This window comes from Fundulus heteroclitus, unplaced genomic scaffold (genome assembly GCF_011125445.2).
Source record: "Fundulus heteroclitus isolate FHET01 unplaced genomic scaffold, MU-UCD_Fhet_4.1 scaffold_39, whole genome shotgun sequence".
Lineage (NCBI taxonomy): Eukaryota > Metazoa > Chordata > Actinopteri > Cyprinodontiformes > Fundulidae > Fundulus > Fundulus heteroclitus.
Window position 1 is genome coordinate 334,364 of NW_023396803.1, and position 16,462 is coordinate 350,825.

Sequence of the window (16,462 nt, forward strand, 5' to 3'; positions counted from 1 at the left end):
GCATAGTAAACTCTTGTGTTATGCTGTTTCAGTGTCTAAAGCTGTAAAACTGGTGAGTGCAGAGCCAAAAGCAGAAGAGATGCTTGTTTACCTGGAAGTTGCAGTGACAGACAGTCTGGAGCAGAGGGGTATCAGCAGGTTAGGCCCCTCCTAATATTCCCAATTTAATAACAACTGTCATTCTTCATCCAATGGCACAATTTTACATTGCAAAATAGCTAAGCTTTTCTCAAGCACCAGCAGCCACTGCGGTTGAACTTAAAGCAATCTGTTCTTCTCAAATAATAATGACTTTTTAAAACGCTGAAGACATTCTCTCTCAGAAGTGTCCTATTTAAATCAGCTTTATTTGCCAGGTAGGTGTACAGATACAAGGAATTTGTACAACTCCAATAATGCGCTTTTACAATAATGCAATAACCCAATAAGTCAATAATAAAAATCAAACACATTCTGCAGTATAGAAAACACAAACAAACTAAAACAAGGGGGCAAATTGAGACAATAATGCAATGATGTAATGAGCAGAATGCAAAGAATACAGGAGTAAGTTCTGTTCCCATCATTACAACTACATGTCCGGGGTGGAAGTGATGTACAGGTGCACATTCAAACACACATGTCCACGGTGTGATGAGTGCAGTGAATAGAAATGCTGGAATATATAAGCATTATTTACTCTGCTATGTATGTTAGGTAGCTAGATTTGGCATACAGTGGGGCAAAAAAGTATTTAGTCAGCCACTGATTGTTGTAGTTCACCTACTTAGAAACATGAAAGGTCTTTAATTTTAATAATAATAATACTGCGATGGACTGGCGACCTGTCCAGGGTGTACCCCGCCTGTCGGCCATTGACAGCTGGAGCTAGACACCAGCACCCCTCGCAACCCCAATAGGATAAGCGTGTTGGAAAACGGATGGATAGATGGATGCATGGATAATAATAATAACATGGGTACATACTAGGTAGTCTTTGTATATACTGTAATTATGGGATAAAAATTTAATGTAATTTTCTGTTTTAACCCACTAACCAATTTTCACTTTTAACGAAAGTAAAACATGAGACTGAGTTGAGGTGATCCGCTCTTCCTGCCAAATTTGCATTTTCAATGCAGGGGGAACCAATTCTATGTGTGGTAAATAGTTTGGCACAACTGTGAAGCCGACATGACACCCCCCCCCCCTTTTTTTTTTTTTTTTGCCTGTGGAAGAGCTGGTACGCTTCCTCTTCAAAAATTGAGGGTGCATGGGGGGTGGAGAGCATTGGGGGTGGTGAAGATACTGTTGAAGCATAAGAGCATTAGAGCATTAGAAAGGTGCGAGTTTGGGCCTCCAATAGAAAATAGAATTTTAGCCAATTTGCTAAGATATTTACCTTCAATATAGGGAAACCCATGGCCAAACTAATCGTCAGTATTTCCTTCACCAGGAATGACGAGACAACAAATTTGAAAGAACTGACATCATGCAGAACCAAAGCTCTTTGCATCCAATTGAATGTCTCATAAATGTGATTTTGATATGTTATGATTAGAGGATCTCGATAAACATTGGGTGTATATGTGTGTTCCTTTTTCAGGTCATCGTATGAGGCAGCTCAAGAATGGGCGTTACCCGTTCAGTTTTGTCGCCTCCACTGTCTGGAGCTCAGTCCTCTTTATCCAAGCCACTGTGCCAAGGACAGGCAATTTATACACTTTTTACTATTTGTCCAACGACACAACTTTCCACCACGTAAGGTGAAAATACACACACACACACACACACACACACACACACACACACACACACACACACACACAATTCTTATTACCTATCTTATTAGGATATTCTATTGACTTCCATTTATTTTAGTAAGCTAATCTTTGGCTGACTCAACTCTTAACTTATTACACACACACACACACACACACACACACACACACACACACACACACACACATATATATATTTGCTCTTGTTTTTATATATATCTCTGCAGGTGAAGAAGCAGACTCAGAGGATATTATATTGCTCTCTCCCATTCCTCTCCTCTTTCTCTTTCACCTTTTCTTCCTCTTAGCATTTTGCCTCATCTGTTTCTCTCCTTTTTTCCTCTTTTACCTTCCCATTTCAGTGTCCATTGAACATGAAATAGTCCCACCATAAAATTTAATAAAGCTTCTTGCATATATAAATCAAGCGGGGCGCTATGGCGAAAGCAGTAAGGCTCCACTTGTGAAAGAAAACTCTTTTGGGCTCTTTTTGGTATTAAGACAATAATTATTGTAGCCACATTCCCAGACAGGACAAAACTAAGCAAACAAATAAATTTAGATTTTTTCCATCTTACAAATTTTTCCACCATAATGTGAGAGAAGAGCTGATGTTGAATTGAAGCATGAGTGCTGTTTTATATTTGAGCTTATAAATGGCAAATCAGAATTCTTGGTATCATCATATAATATTTTCTGTTCTGTGTCTAGCCATGGCTCATCTAAGAGATTATGTTTTATCCATTTTGAATTGTATTGTAGCCTATTTGCTAAATTTATAATTTAAAAGCAAAATTTAAAGTTTGGTTAAAGTATTCAAGTTATAAATTGAAGAAAAATCAGTAGTTGATTAATAGAACGATGTAATATTTTATTCAAACATTTTTTGTTGCATAAATTAACAAAAACCTGCAAAGACATCAACAGAACCAGAACCAAACTGTCCTCTAAATTGACAGGTCTGATATGTCTATTTATTCACTGGATTGCTGATAGGCCCGAAAAACTGAAGTCTCTGGCTACTCCCTACTCTCACAGAATCCCATAGGATTTGCTTGCAACAACAAAGCAGTTTTCTGGCTGTGGCAAACCGTTTCACAGGTAATTTTACAGTCAGTGGCTGTACTAACACTATCAAGTACTGAGAAAGCCATGTGCTGAAATATTGTGCATGTTATTTATATATATATATATATGTATATATATATATTTATATGTATGTGTGTGTATATATATATATATATATATATATATATATATATATATATAACATGCAAAATATTTCAGCACATGACTTTCTCAGTACCTGATGGTTTAAAAGTCTTAAGCCCCCCCTGAACATGACAAAATCATCGTTGTTTGATGCTGTAGCGCACGTATTCCCTAGTTACTGGAGGAAAATAGGTAGTACTAATATGGCGGCTGGTGACTTCACAGCAATCACAATCACACGAACGGGGAATCAGCAATCCAGTGAATAAATAGAGATCAGTGACTGGAACCTGCTCTTAAAGTTATTTTCATCCCGCAGTGAAGGACCTCTGCTTGGTTGCCCCTAGCATCTTTAAAGTCAGCCAGATGCAGTGTTCACCTGTCCCTCATAGTTAATTTTACAGGACAACCTAACAGCCTCATCCTCTACTCACAGCTGCACTCGTTTCAACCCTGTTTTCACATAATGGTATAACCCTTACGTGATTGGCAGCATGGCCAATCATGTAAGGCCACGTAAGGCTAGAGATGAAAGGTGGGGGCTGAGCAACGAAAGAAGTGCTAATCCTAGGTAGATAGAAACTCAGTCGATACCAGGCAGCTTGCTGTGCAGTTTTCTTTTCTAATACATTTAAAGTGTCCTTACACCTTTGAAACTGTGGGTCTCCTTCTCTATGCTACTTTTTACCCCTTGCTATGTCTCCATAGCGGATAACCACACTTGGCATCCATGTATGGCATCCATGTATTAGCAGGTTAGGCTATCATTACCGTAAGCCACTTTGAGCGAGAATAAATGAAGCTTCGAGGCAGATAGTGTTGCCTGGATGATTTTTTTTTCAAGTATTTGTGTTTTAGTTGGTACAAGACATAACACACTATCACTGTCCTCGTGTTTTCATAAATAATAATAACTTGAACTGCAAGCAGTTAACGGGTTCCAAGCCCACCCATGCCCCGCCCCTTTGAGCATGCTCCTGGACTTCAGTTCAGAGTTCAACACCCTCATCTCACAGCATCTGATGGAAAAAATGAAACAGCTGGGCTTCAGCACACCCCTTCGCAACTGGCTGCTAGACTTCCTCACCAACAGACCTCAGTCGGTCCAGTTCGGACAGAACAGCTCTGATGTCATCACCCTCAGCACGGGCTCCCCTCAGGGCTGCGTCCTGAGCCCCCTGCTGTTCACCCTGATGACACACGACTGCGTCCCCAGGTTCACCACCAATCAAATTGGGAGGTTTGCAGACGACACAACGGTGGTGGGTCTGAACAGAGATGACAACGGCCGGGACTACAGAGAGGAGGTGGAGCAACTGGTGGGCTGGTGCAGAGACAACTGCCTGATCCTGAACGTGGAGAAGAAGGAGATCATCGTCGACTTCAGGAAGAACCGGCCTCGCCGAGCTCCACTTCTCATCAACAGCTCAGCTGTAGAGGTGGTTACCAGCACCAAATTCCTCAGGGTGCACATCACAGACAACCTCACCGGGTCTGTAAACACCACATCACCGTTTGAAGAGGGCACAGAAGCGCTTGTACTTCCTGCGGAGGATGAGGAGAGCCCACCTGTCCCCGACCATCCTCACAACCTTCTACAGAAGCACCATAGAGAGCATTCTGACCAGCTGTCTCTCTGTATGGTGTGGAGGCTGCAGCGCCTTTGACCGGAGGAACGTGAGGAGAATGGCGAGGACAGCAGAAGGGATCATCGGGGCTCCTCTTCCCTCCATTAAGGGCATTTCATCCCAGCGCTGCATATCCCGAGCCCATAACATCATCAGAGACCCCTCACACCCCCACCATGGACTGTTCTCCCTGCTGGGAAAGGTTCCGCAGCATCTGCTGCAGGTCCACCAGGTTCTACAACAGCTTTTTCCCCATTACCATCAGACTGTTGAACTCTAAACTGGACTCTGCACAACATTTGCATCATTGCATCACTATCTTGCTTTACCAACGCTACCGAACTTTTATTATCCTTTTAAAAAATACACAACTCAACTTTAATGCATTTTGCACAAATGCATATGTATATATATATATATATATATATATATATATATATATATATATATATATATATATATATATATATATATATATATATATATATATAAATATAAATATAAATAATATAAATATATATAAATATATATATATATAAAAATATATAAAAATTCTTGCATATGATTGGATAAGCCACTTGTCTGTCATCTTTATTGACGTGCTATTTCAACCACTCACACCGAAGCTAACCCGTGACGCTGATGATAGCGACGCAGGAAAAAAAAAAAAAAAATGTGTTTGCGGCTCTAGTGGCATGCGTTTTATTGACAGTGAGCTGACAGGAAGAGGGGGGAAGACAGGCGGCAAAGCGCCGCGGGTCGGAGTCGATCCCGGGCCGACCGCGTCGAGGACTAAAGGCCTCCTAACATGGTTCACGCTAACTGCTAACCGTTCCGGGGCGCGTCTGCCCCGGAAAACAAAACTTGCCAAATCCGGTCGGGAGAAGGGCGAAAAGATCGTTTCCGCCAACAAAAGCCTTCAGCGGCGTTCTCTGATGTTCTTTTAATGAAACAATATTAGGTAGATTGGACAACATGGAAGAAATAGCAGCATCAATGTTAACGCTTGCTTCCTCGACGAGCCGCCATTGCTATCAAAACAGTCTCACGTCATGGTCGCGTCTCCACTACGTCACATCTATGAAATGCCAGCCCTGCGTCCTGATTGGCCAGACCATAAAATTGATTGGAGAAATCACTTTCTACCGGCGATGTCCCAGATGTATGTGAGTGGAGCTAGGCGGAGCAACATACAGCTGGCTTTTGTCAGGTTAGGACCACCTGGGAAGTCAAATCGGTTATGTTCGTGACCTGATGGAGGTCTGTGAGCTAACTTTTGATGTAAGGAAGAATGTTCCTGATCTAATTGAGAGTTTTCCAAGGTATGAACTCTGACATGTGGTGGGGGTTTAAGTTGGTGTGGACCACCTGTGTGACTCTTTTGGCCCTTAGGGGCGGCACAGAGTCAGGACAGGTGGTGGTATGAGTCAGGTGTGATGTCTGCTCATCCCCCCAATCTGAACCACCTGTGTCTGCAGAGTTGTTTACCCGGTACTCTTTGGGGCTGTCCACTGCAGCAGGATGAAGCAGGGCTTCATCATGGACAGTCTGACAGCATCTCCCATGGAGTCTGTGGAAGTACTTTCACTTTCACTTTATTTTTTTAGTAAATTATCCAACATTAAACACAGGAAACAGTAAAAAAAAAACAACGATAAACAAACAAACCCACAATTTACCAAAAAAAAAAAGGAATAGGCTGAAGCAAAGCTTATTATTGCCTACCCTGTTTTACACTTACAAACCTTTACGACCTACCAGGTTCTTTACAGTACATATATAAATATTCAAAACTACATAACATAGGATTTTATCCTTTTACATTTTAAAGCCCTTTTAAAATTCATCAAGAAAGGACATAACTTTAAATCGTCATTCAGTTCATTCCACAGTTTCACACCAATAACTGAAACACATCTAGACTTTATCTGGCTCTTCTCTTTTGCACATTCAAATATAAACAAACCTCGCAAATTATATTTATTCTCTCTTAATTTAAATAATTTCTGAATACCAGAAGGAAGACTTTTGTTCACTGCTTTATACATTATTTCCAGTATTTTTATATAAACAATGTCTTTGAATTTTAATGTGTTGCTTTGAATGAAGCACCTTCCTGTAAACTCAAAATTTAGAGGTTCTGTTCTAAACTTTGGCAAGACTGGTTCTGTTCTAGGTGCTGCATTAGAAACTGCCGAGCTGTTCTGTGATTCCAGCTCCTGCAATGATTCAACCTGCTGAGGTTGATCGTGTGAAGATATCACCTGAAGGGTGGAGGACTCACTTCTCTGGTGCTTTGAGGTCCTTGGTCTCAGCATCAGCTTCCTCCATCCTCACCTCGGTATTTGAGAGCTCCAGTTTGGCAGCACTCACACTGTCTAAAACCATCTGATGCTCAACCTGTAACTGAAGAAACTGTTTAGCTTTCAGTTGGGATCTTTGCTGATGCAGCAAGGTGATCTGGCAAAGAACATCTGTAATCAGAGCATCTTTAGTTGAGTTTGCAATAAAATCCATTAGTTCCTTAATCATTTTATCGCATTCAGCAAGGTTAAGATTGTTTAAATTATTTAACTCATCTGCAGATAACTTGATGAGGTCGCCAATGACAACCTTCTGCCTCTCTATGTCTGCTTGGTCCACCATAGGTGCAGCTTCGGATGTGAGACGTTCTGGCTCCATCTTGCTAACACAAAACAAACACAAGTTATGACAAAACTTTCAAAATAACATAAGATCCAGTCGGTGCATGCTTAGCTATGCTTTTATGTTTAAACATACATTTTGTAAATACTTATCTGTATGTGTAGAAACAGGTGTGCAGGTTGACCGTTCAACGTGCGACTTATGGCGACACTATTCTTTCAGTGTTAAGATGCTAAACCTTTAGGACTTACGAGCTCTGTAGCGACTGCTTACCTTTCTTTAGGGTTTACTAACTTTTGCGCAAGGCTTCACCTTTTAAGGAATTACTAGCTTTTTAGCTTATGCTTCTCACCTTTCTTTTAAGGGAAATTAGCACTTTTAGCTTTAAGAGCATCACCCCCTTTCCACAAACAGGGTGACACCTCAGATTAATTAGGAGTTAAATCTGGAGACAAATACGTTCTACACAACACAAGTAAGCTTTCAAAATGTCTTGTTAAACAAATATGCAAAGCATCTTAGGTTAGGTAATTGAGCATCTAACTTTCCTGGACTGGAAGTTAATTTTGAAAGCGCATAACTGTGGACTTTCATTTAAGACTTGTGGTTTAAGCAAACATGAGGATAAGTCACTTCATCTGGAGACGGATGTGCAACAAATTTTGTTCAGTCAGTAAGCTTAACTTTACAGTTAAATCCACTCTGAGACTGTTGGTTATAACAGATACCTTGATTGATTATAGCATCTGAGTTTACGCTCTTTGCAGTAAAGTTTATTATCACTAGCTGAGAAATTTTTTAGTTAACTTTTATTTTCCTAAAAGTCTAAAAACGTCACAGGTTATATTCTGATATGTGTGCAGTTTCCGCTGTATTACTATCGCCCACCCACTGACGCCAAATATGTTGTGCAATTATACACTGTTTAAAGTTATTTAATGTTTCATAAATAACTCTCTGTCTGTTAAGTATTGTCTGGTGATGATCAGCTCTTAAGCTGATATCAAGCCAAGGGTTGAAAGGGATGAATTCGAGCACTAGCGATCTTTTAACAGCAAAACCTGCACACACATAGAATAAAGGAGTGACGGCTTCTTTTCAATTTCAAGAATTTAATAACAGAAATAAAATGAACATCCAGAGAACATCACTATGTAATGTTGTTTACCTGAATTAACACAATATTTTGATTATTAAATCCTCTCTACTAGGCTAGTGAAACTTAACTAAACTACCAAGCAAAATGAAGATAAAAAGAAGCTAAGTTAAGGAACTATTTACATGCAAAACAAACAAAAGACAAACACAAGTGGTTGATCATAATCAGAATACTTCAGTGAATCCTGGTTCACTGCAGATCTGATTAACAAAAACATGGAATGGAGTTAAAAAAACATCTGCCATGTATTTCAATCCATTCACAATGCAAAGCCCAAGTCAAACAAAACATTATTTGTTGAAATAATATTCTGAGGACCGTTTTGTCTTGTAAAATCATTTAATTCAGAATCGCTTGCCTTTGTTTATGCGATTTTACCTCCGGCCGCTAGGGGTCGCTATAGCGATCGCCGCTAACCTGGTTAAAATCTATAGTTATCAAAATGATCTTGAAAACCGTCATTAATATACCATATTGATGCGGGAATAAGGCTCATAACACCATCGGAGGATGGCGGGGCAGAACAGTTACACTTTATGCTTTAAAACAAACTACTTTTGAAATGTCCGAGACCGGATGTTAGCAAGGCTAATTTCCTGTTAGCTAGCGGATGCTCTGCGTTAACAAATGAAAGCTTTTGCTTTAATTTTAGTCGTATGGAGTGGCTGGATAACATAAACATTAATGTCCCATAAATGTATGAAACCCTTGTTGAGGTAACCTTTCTGGTAAAACTTTAAAACGCACTTGACAGTGACATGGTACCAAATGCTAGCAATGCTATATTGCTAGCCTTTGTTCAAAACGCCAGGTATACACGGTTCACAAGACATTTGCCAATAAACCTTTTTAACTTCACCCTTAGACCGCTGCCCAAACCTCTGTCCTTTGTTTCGTGTCAGTCTTGTCCAGTTTTGGCCATTCACGGGAGGAGCGTTGAAGGAGGGAAGTTGTTGACTAGCGCTAGCGGGCTAGCGCTTGGCTCTTGGCAGGCTAGCGTTAGCCTTGCAGCAGCATGTGGCTAACGGCATGGTCTGGGTCGGAGGCCTGGTGTGAGCACGTTCTCTGAACCGGCTGCAGTCCGAGTTGAGCGGGGTTTTCCTTTAGAATTCCACAGCTTTCCACCCTGTCTGGGTTCGCTCCCCTGTATAGACTGAGAAGAAATACACAGAGCTGTTTCGAATGCAGGATGTTTGTCCCTGCATCTGATTGTGAAGTTAGGACTGCAACTTAGCTCTGTATTTGCCCGGACATGTTGTTTATCCGGATTCAGTCAGGTCCTCTGCTGAAGCAGGCAGTCGAATCTAGCAGACCCTGGATCAAGCGTGGTTGGTCAAGGCAATCTTTCAGATGTTCCAGCAGATGAGGCCATATGGCCCCATGGTTCAGGCCTCCTCCCTTGTCCTGGAGAGGTGATCTGTGCAGCTGCTGAAGAGGTCTGGAGAAGTGGTCTGGAGAAGTGGGGGCCTTTGTCTGTTGGAGGAAAGTTTTTATCACCAGCAGAGGACCCCCTGGTGAGAGAAGGCGGGGCTGTCCCCACTGGCTCTCTCTCCTCTGTGGCTGTGTCATCAGAATAGCGTACCGCGCACGTGACGTCACCGACTCAAGAGCAACACCCCTTTTGCCCCTTAGGTAGGACATACAGGTAGAGAACGCCAATAGCAACCAGCTATTAGACGCGCAACAGAAACAGCGATATAACCGACTTTGCAGCCGTTAAACTTTACCAAGACAATGTCCCAGGCGCACGGTTTACTGGTCGAACTGTCGAAGAACACACCAACCTTCAGCTCGAACGATGGCTTGAGTGTCGAGGGCTTACTAAGACCGGAAAACGGGCCGAGTTGATCGAACGGTAAGCTTTTTTTTTTTTTTTTTTTTCCTGCGCGGCGGTCATGGCGTCGTTGGCCGTTTTTTTGTTTGTAATCACCGTCCAGGGATCGGTATATGTTTAATGTTTGTCTTATTTGAAATGTTTTTGAGTAAGCTATCCTGGTAGCAGGGTATCATGTTAGCGCCTGCTACCATGATAGCCTATATGCTATCATGGTAGCAGGCGCTTCATTATTAACATGTCGGCCACCAAAATACTCTTACCTGTTCACTACTTGATGTCGCTGGAATTGGGTCAGGATGTTCTTCGGTTGTGCCCTTTCCTCCAACAAAATGCTTGCTACATATGTAGGTGAATTTGGTAACTTTTTCCGGGTTGAACTGTTGTGTAGGCTGACCGCACCGGTGTACCCAGCGCACACATTTCTCCTTGGCAGTCTTGAAGAAAACATCCTTCATATGCGGCCGATCAGCGTACCTCGAGTCGCTGTTGCACGTTCCATAGCAACAATGTTTAAAAACCATGGTTTTAGATTTGGAAAAAGCAGTCGTTTACCGAGTAAAACCAAAGGTAACACACGTCTCTTTTACAGCGACACAGCGGCGGACTATGCAAGCTTGCCCTACTGTTACCACGTGATGTGATGTCATCGTGACGTTACGTTTCTAAAAATAGCTCGCTTGCGGTACGCTATTCAATATGATTCAGTCAACCATTTTGATGATCCTGGCGGTACTATCACAACAGAATTTAAATGCAGGAAATTTAAAGTCATCCAGGTTTTGATGTGATCAAGACATGCCTGTAGTTGAAGTAATTGATTGGATTTGTCAGGATTTATAGATAAATATAGCTGAGTGTCATCAGCATTGCAGTGGAATTTCCATGCTGTCTGATAATTTTCCCAGTCGGGATCATATATGTATAAAGTAAAAAGGGCTGAGCCCTGTGGTACTCCACAAGTGATCCAAGAGTTTGAAGAAGATTTATGAAAGTGAACAAACTAGAATCTGTCAGATACAATTTAAACCAGCCAAAGGGTTTTTCCCTTTAACAGTATGTTAAAGTATTTCTAGGAGGATATTGTGATCAGCTGTATCAAATGCAGCACTGAGCTCTAACAGGACAAGTACAGACACAAGTCCATTATCTGAAGTCATGAAAATATCATTAATGATTTTCACCAGAGCTGTTCTGGTGCTATGATGAGCTTTGCAGCCTGACTGAAACTCTTCAAATAGGTCATTTCATTGTAAATGTTGATATAGTTGATCACCAACTACTTTCTCAAGAATGTTAGACAGAAAAAGATTAGATATAGGTCTGTAATGTATTAAGTCATTTATTACATTTTCTCAAAACACAAAAAATACAGAACAGCTCAGGCATGACCAAAAAGGGGAAAAAACACAATGTGGGCATGAGGCTAAAGTAAATAAGAGTTAATTAAGAAAATATGAATATTTGACTGTTGGCACATCCTCCAACTCGCTCCCCTCCCCCTTCTTCCCCTGCATCAAAACAAGACAGACCAGATCAAAGTCAGTACAGGGCATACAAACATAACAAGGCCATAAGGCGCACATTAAATAGTGACCACCTAAGACAAAATCATGAAAACAGCCTAAGCTGATTTGGGTATCCTCAAAGCAAGAAGAATGGCAACGTGTGCCTGATATGCTGCAAGTAGGGGCCCCGGATCTTATAGAAGGCATCTATTTTGAAGTGAAGGGTACACGTGATGTATCCACTTGGAATGCAAAAATTATGCCATGAATTTTTTGTGGGAGCAACATTTTGTTTTGTCGAAGAGTAGGATGTTCTTTTTAACATCAAATGACAGTATATTAAAAAGTCTCTTACGTTTACTGTCAGTGATCCGACCATCCGGGAGATCAAGTATCAGGCACATCAGGTCCATCCGTACTGAAATATCAAAGAGAGCAGTTAGTTCAGACATAATACTAGACCAATACCTTTGTAACTTCACACAAGACCAGAGGCAATGAACATAATTACCAGTGTCAGAGGCACATTTCCAGCAGAGTGGGGAAATATTGGCATCCATTTTGTTCTTGACAGCAGGTTTTTTTATGCGTATGATACACAATTATGAATTGTATGGCTTTGGTGCAGAGGCTTTGAGTCCAGACCTCCTGCCAGACAGCAATACCTACATCTTTCTCTCAAGCTTGCTTGCTGGTTTGTGAAGTAAGAGTAGAATTATAGGTTAGAGTTCTATAAAAAGAGATACTTTTTTTACTAATTTGCAGGGACACGGCCATCTCCATGCATTAAGTGGTATTATTGATCTTTAAGGTTGTTTTCTTAAATATGAAATCTGTAATTTGTAAGTATCTATAGAAGTCGCCTTGATTGAATAGACAACATTTTTGTTGCACCTACTGAAATGATAGTAAAATCTGACTGTCAAATAGATCACCTATTGTTTTAAGGCCTAGGATGCTCGACACTTTAAAGCTACAGCCTGGCAGGAAGTCCGGATTATCAACAATGAGAGTGAGAGGAGACGAAAACTGACAGAACAAATGGATCTCCAATCTCTTGTGGTGCTAAGAGTAATGGGTTAGGGTTTTTTAAAAGATTCAGGATCCTTCAAGAACAATAAATTCAACAGCGGACACTTTGAGAGGATTCAATATCATGCCAAATAGAGGCTGAATCACTGTTGTGCTAGCTTGCAATCACCCAAAGGTGTGATGCCAGGTGGTAATATCTAAGATGTGGTATGGCTACCCCTCCATCACAACCTGCCATTTCTGGTTTTACCATCTTGAGACGGGGTTTGCTCTTGCTCCAAATGAAAGAGCTTAGCCAGCCTTCAATCACCTTAATAACCTTGTTTGATAAGATGGGGATCATATGCAGTGGGTACAGCAATCCAGGTAGGATGTTCATTTTTTTATGAGAGCAATCCTACCCAGTGTTATGCCATAAGCTGGTTGAATATGCTTATTATTATTAATTATAATTTGGTATTATAATTTAAATAATAAATCATTCAACTCAAAATTCCGCTATAACAAATATAGTTCAAATGGTGGTGATGTTAGCTATAAGCTTGTAAGTATTTATACCACTAATGCATTAGTTAATTTGCTGTTATGAACTCATTTATGCTGGAATAAATTATCAGGTCGGACTGTTAACCGACGAGGTTTATCCAGCAGACTGTGAGAACCCCAATGTAACTGCAATTAGAGTTTAAATCCTTATTCCTTATCACCATCCAATGATATTGTCTCTGTATTAATATCAGATGTTAACTCCGAAGGAGGTTAGCTCTGAATTCTGAATACCCAGGCAACTGTAAATTGGATTGAACACAAAACGATGTCTATTCCGCAGTCGTTGGTTTTATTGAACCAAAAGCAATTCCCTGTTACAGTAATTCTCTGATTCAACAACTTTGGAATTCTTACTCACTACTAAACTAACATGCAAAATATATATGTGGAAATAAAAGAACAAAACAAAAAAAAAATAAACAATGGATTAAAATGAGCGGTTAGCAGATCTTAACTTAACTCACAGTTGTTTAACACCGCCCTCGAAACACCGGCATTTGACGTATCAGCATTGACAGACAGAACAGCTTAGGGAATCTCACTGGGCGCTTTGATGTCTTACCAAAAGCTAGTTCAGCTAAGCTCCCTACAGTTAAGATACACGTCACCCTCCCAAGATGGCTGCTACGATGACGTATGAGGGGAGGTCCTAATGACGTAACCACGCTTACGCTGATGGGATAATGCCTCGCTTCGAGAGGGCGCAGCTAACAGGGAGTTTAAAGCAAAGCCCGCGACTTGAGCTCGGACAAAGAGATTAAATTGATAAGAAGAAGCGAAAAGAGAGGGGGGGGGGGCAGGGAAGAAGATGGAAAGAACTGAAGCAGTAACCCACGGCGGGGTTATTGATGAATCACAAATCAACACAGCAAAATCAATTGTAAAATGCATGCACATACAAAGAAAATGTTCAGCAAAATAATTCCAACTTCGTCGTGGAATAAAAGCATTAACCAACACCTACAAAGTTCTAACGCCTGCCCAGGCACTTCTAAACACCCTGTTGGTGAGACAGAAATAAAAGGGGAGACCCCGTTACTTTGAGGTGCCTCGGGGCTGGTCCGGAGCGCTCTGAGTAATGCGGCTTTCTGGACGCGTCTTGACGAGCGCAGTTGTCCGCAGGCTGCAGCGGGACGGGGAAGAAGCTCCTTCGTTTCTTCCTCCGGGTTCACAGTCGCTTTGTTGGCCAGACAAAGCGGGGTCCTCTTCGATCACTGGGAGATACGGCGTCTTTCAGTCTTTTGATCAGAGGGAATTTAAAAGTACTTATTTTAGTCGACCTCCTGTTATGTAAAGCAGGGAATAACCGTTGCGTCGAAAACTCTCGGTCCAGCGAGGAACTCGAACACATGGCGTGGGATTAACCCAACGGAAACAGCTGTGTGTCTTCTCGGGTTGGCTAAAGCCAGGGAAGAAGGAAGATTGTCGTGTGTGATCGGCTTTTATAGCCATCACCATAGCAACCTTATCTTGATCGGCGGCCATTTTGCCGTGTTGCGTGATGGGAGTTGGTGGCCATTTTGACCACATGAGTTGGTGGCCATTTTGACCACATTGCATCATGGGTAACGCAGTCCGTTACGTCCCGAATTGATGCCCGCTTTTTGTCACGTATGAACTGGCACAACACCAGGGAGAGGGGCACAACATCCCAAGTCCGCCCTTACAGCATCTGGGGGGCCGGGGGGATTGGACTCAAACATCAGACCAAAAGTGGGTGTTACACGCATTCCTGTGAATCCATTGGGATACCAGCAGAATGGGGAGGGCTCAGCCATATATGGAGCACATGTCAATTAACTAACATAACAACCTCTTTTTGGAGCCTCCATGTATCACCTGAAGAGTAGCCGGGAACAGCAAGGCATACGGCATCCCTCGCTCTCAAAGCTGTTGTTTCACTGTATCATATGCCTTGTGTTTCTTCATCACCATTGAGAAGAAATCGTTGTAAAAAGAGACCTTGGTGCCGTTGTAAAATAAGCCACTGTCCTGGCACTCTACATGCCGCCTTCTGACTCTCTGCTTGTCTCTAAATGTGTGGAATCGAAGCAGCAAAGATCTGGATCTTCTGTTCCGGTCCGGTTTTGGTGCTAGGCATCAGTGGGCTCTCTGCAGCCTTATGTGGCCAGTCTTCGTGCGCACGTTCAGTACGCATGGTAGCCAATACTCGAAAAACTCTACTGGCTGTCCAGTCTCCGTACCTTCAGCCAGGTCGACAACTCGGATGTTTAGGCACTCGTTGTAGTTCTCAGCCATGTCCAGACCCTTCTTGAGGGTGCTGACCTGATTTTCCAGATCAACTAACCTCGGTTCTTGTATTGCGATGGAGATTTCAACTGCTAGTAGCTTAGTCTTTGCTTCGTCTAGCTGTTCACTAGTGGCCTGGATCTACGTAGCATGCTTATGGATAGTCTCGACCAGTGGGTTTTTCATCAATAACTTTAATAATGTTCGAGGTCATTATGTTCAGAGCTTTGAAAAGGGTAGGGCTAAACCCATCTACAGTGTTGGACTCGGCAAGGTCGCCATCTTGAGTGTCCTCACCGGGTTCGGATGTCTTTTTTGTCTTTATTTCCTCTGGTTCTTCCCATCGGGTCAAAATACTTTAGCCAGAGGTTTTCCAAGGACATAGCCTATTATATTCAGAATGAAAATGTCTTCTAGTGTCTGGCTATCATCAGGCAAATAAAAAAATTAACACCGAGTGGCACGAATCTCTAGCAAATTGGTCTTCTCAGCTCACAGCCATCATGTGACCCTTGATTCAGTAATTTTGATCAAGAGAAGGTTTCTTAAGTGAAGGTTTAATAACAGCCACTTTAAAAGCCTGTGGTACAATCAAGGTTAAAAAAACAAAACAACTGCACTTCCAGTTGTATTTTTTAACCTTTTTTGGATTGATCATGACCTGGAAGATTTAGAATCTTCACCAACATGTCGTACATATCCATTTATTATGGATGGATTAATCACATCTCAAATGGGGGCATTAATCAAAGCGAATATTTCCTTAAAAAGATTGGTTGGGATTGGGTCTAGCATACAAGTTGAAGGTTTAGATGAAGCAAAAAGCTTTCTGAGTTATCTAAAAGTTATCTAAACACTTCAAACACCAATCAGGTTCTAAAGAT

The 16,462-nt window shown here is 41.6% G+C and overlaps 1 protein-coding gene across 1 annotated transcript in view; it reads left to right on the forward strand.

Moving 5' to 3' along the window:
• The window catches only part of spg11 (SPG11 vesicle trafficking associated, spatacsin), a 115,094-nt gene that overhangs the window by 67,564 nt on the left and 31,068 nt on the right, over positions 1-16,462 (forward strand). Inside the window, exons 19-20 of the mRNA XM_036130841.1 lie at positions 33-138; positions 1,586-1,745. Of these exons, the coding sequence (XP_035986734.1) occupies positions 33-138; positions 1,586-1,745 (266 nt within the window). The remainder of the gene's footprint in view (positions 1-32; positions 139-1,585; positions 1,746-16,462) is intronic.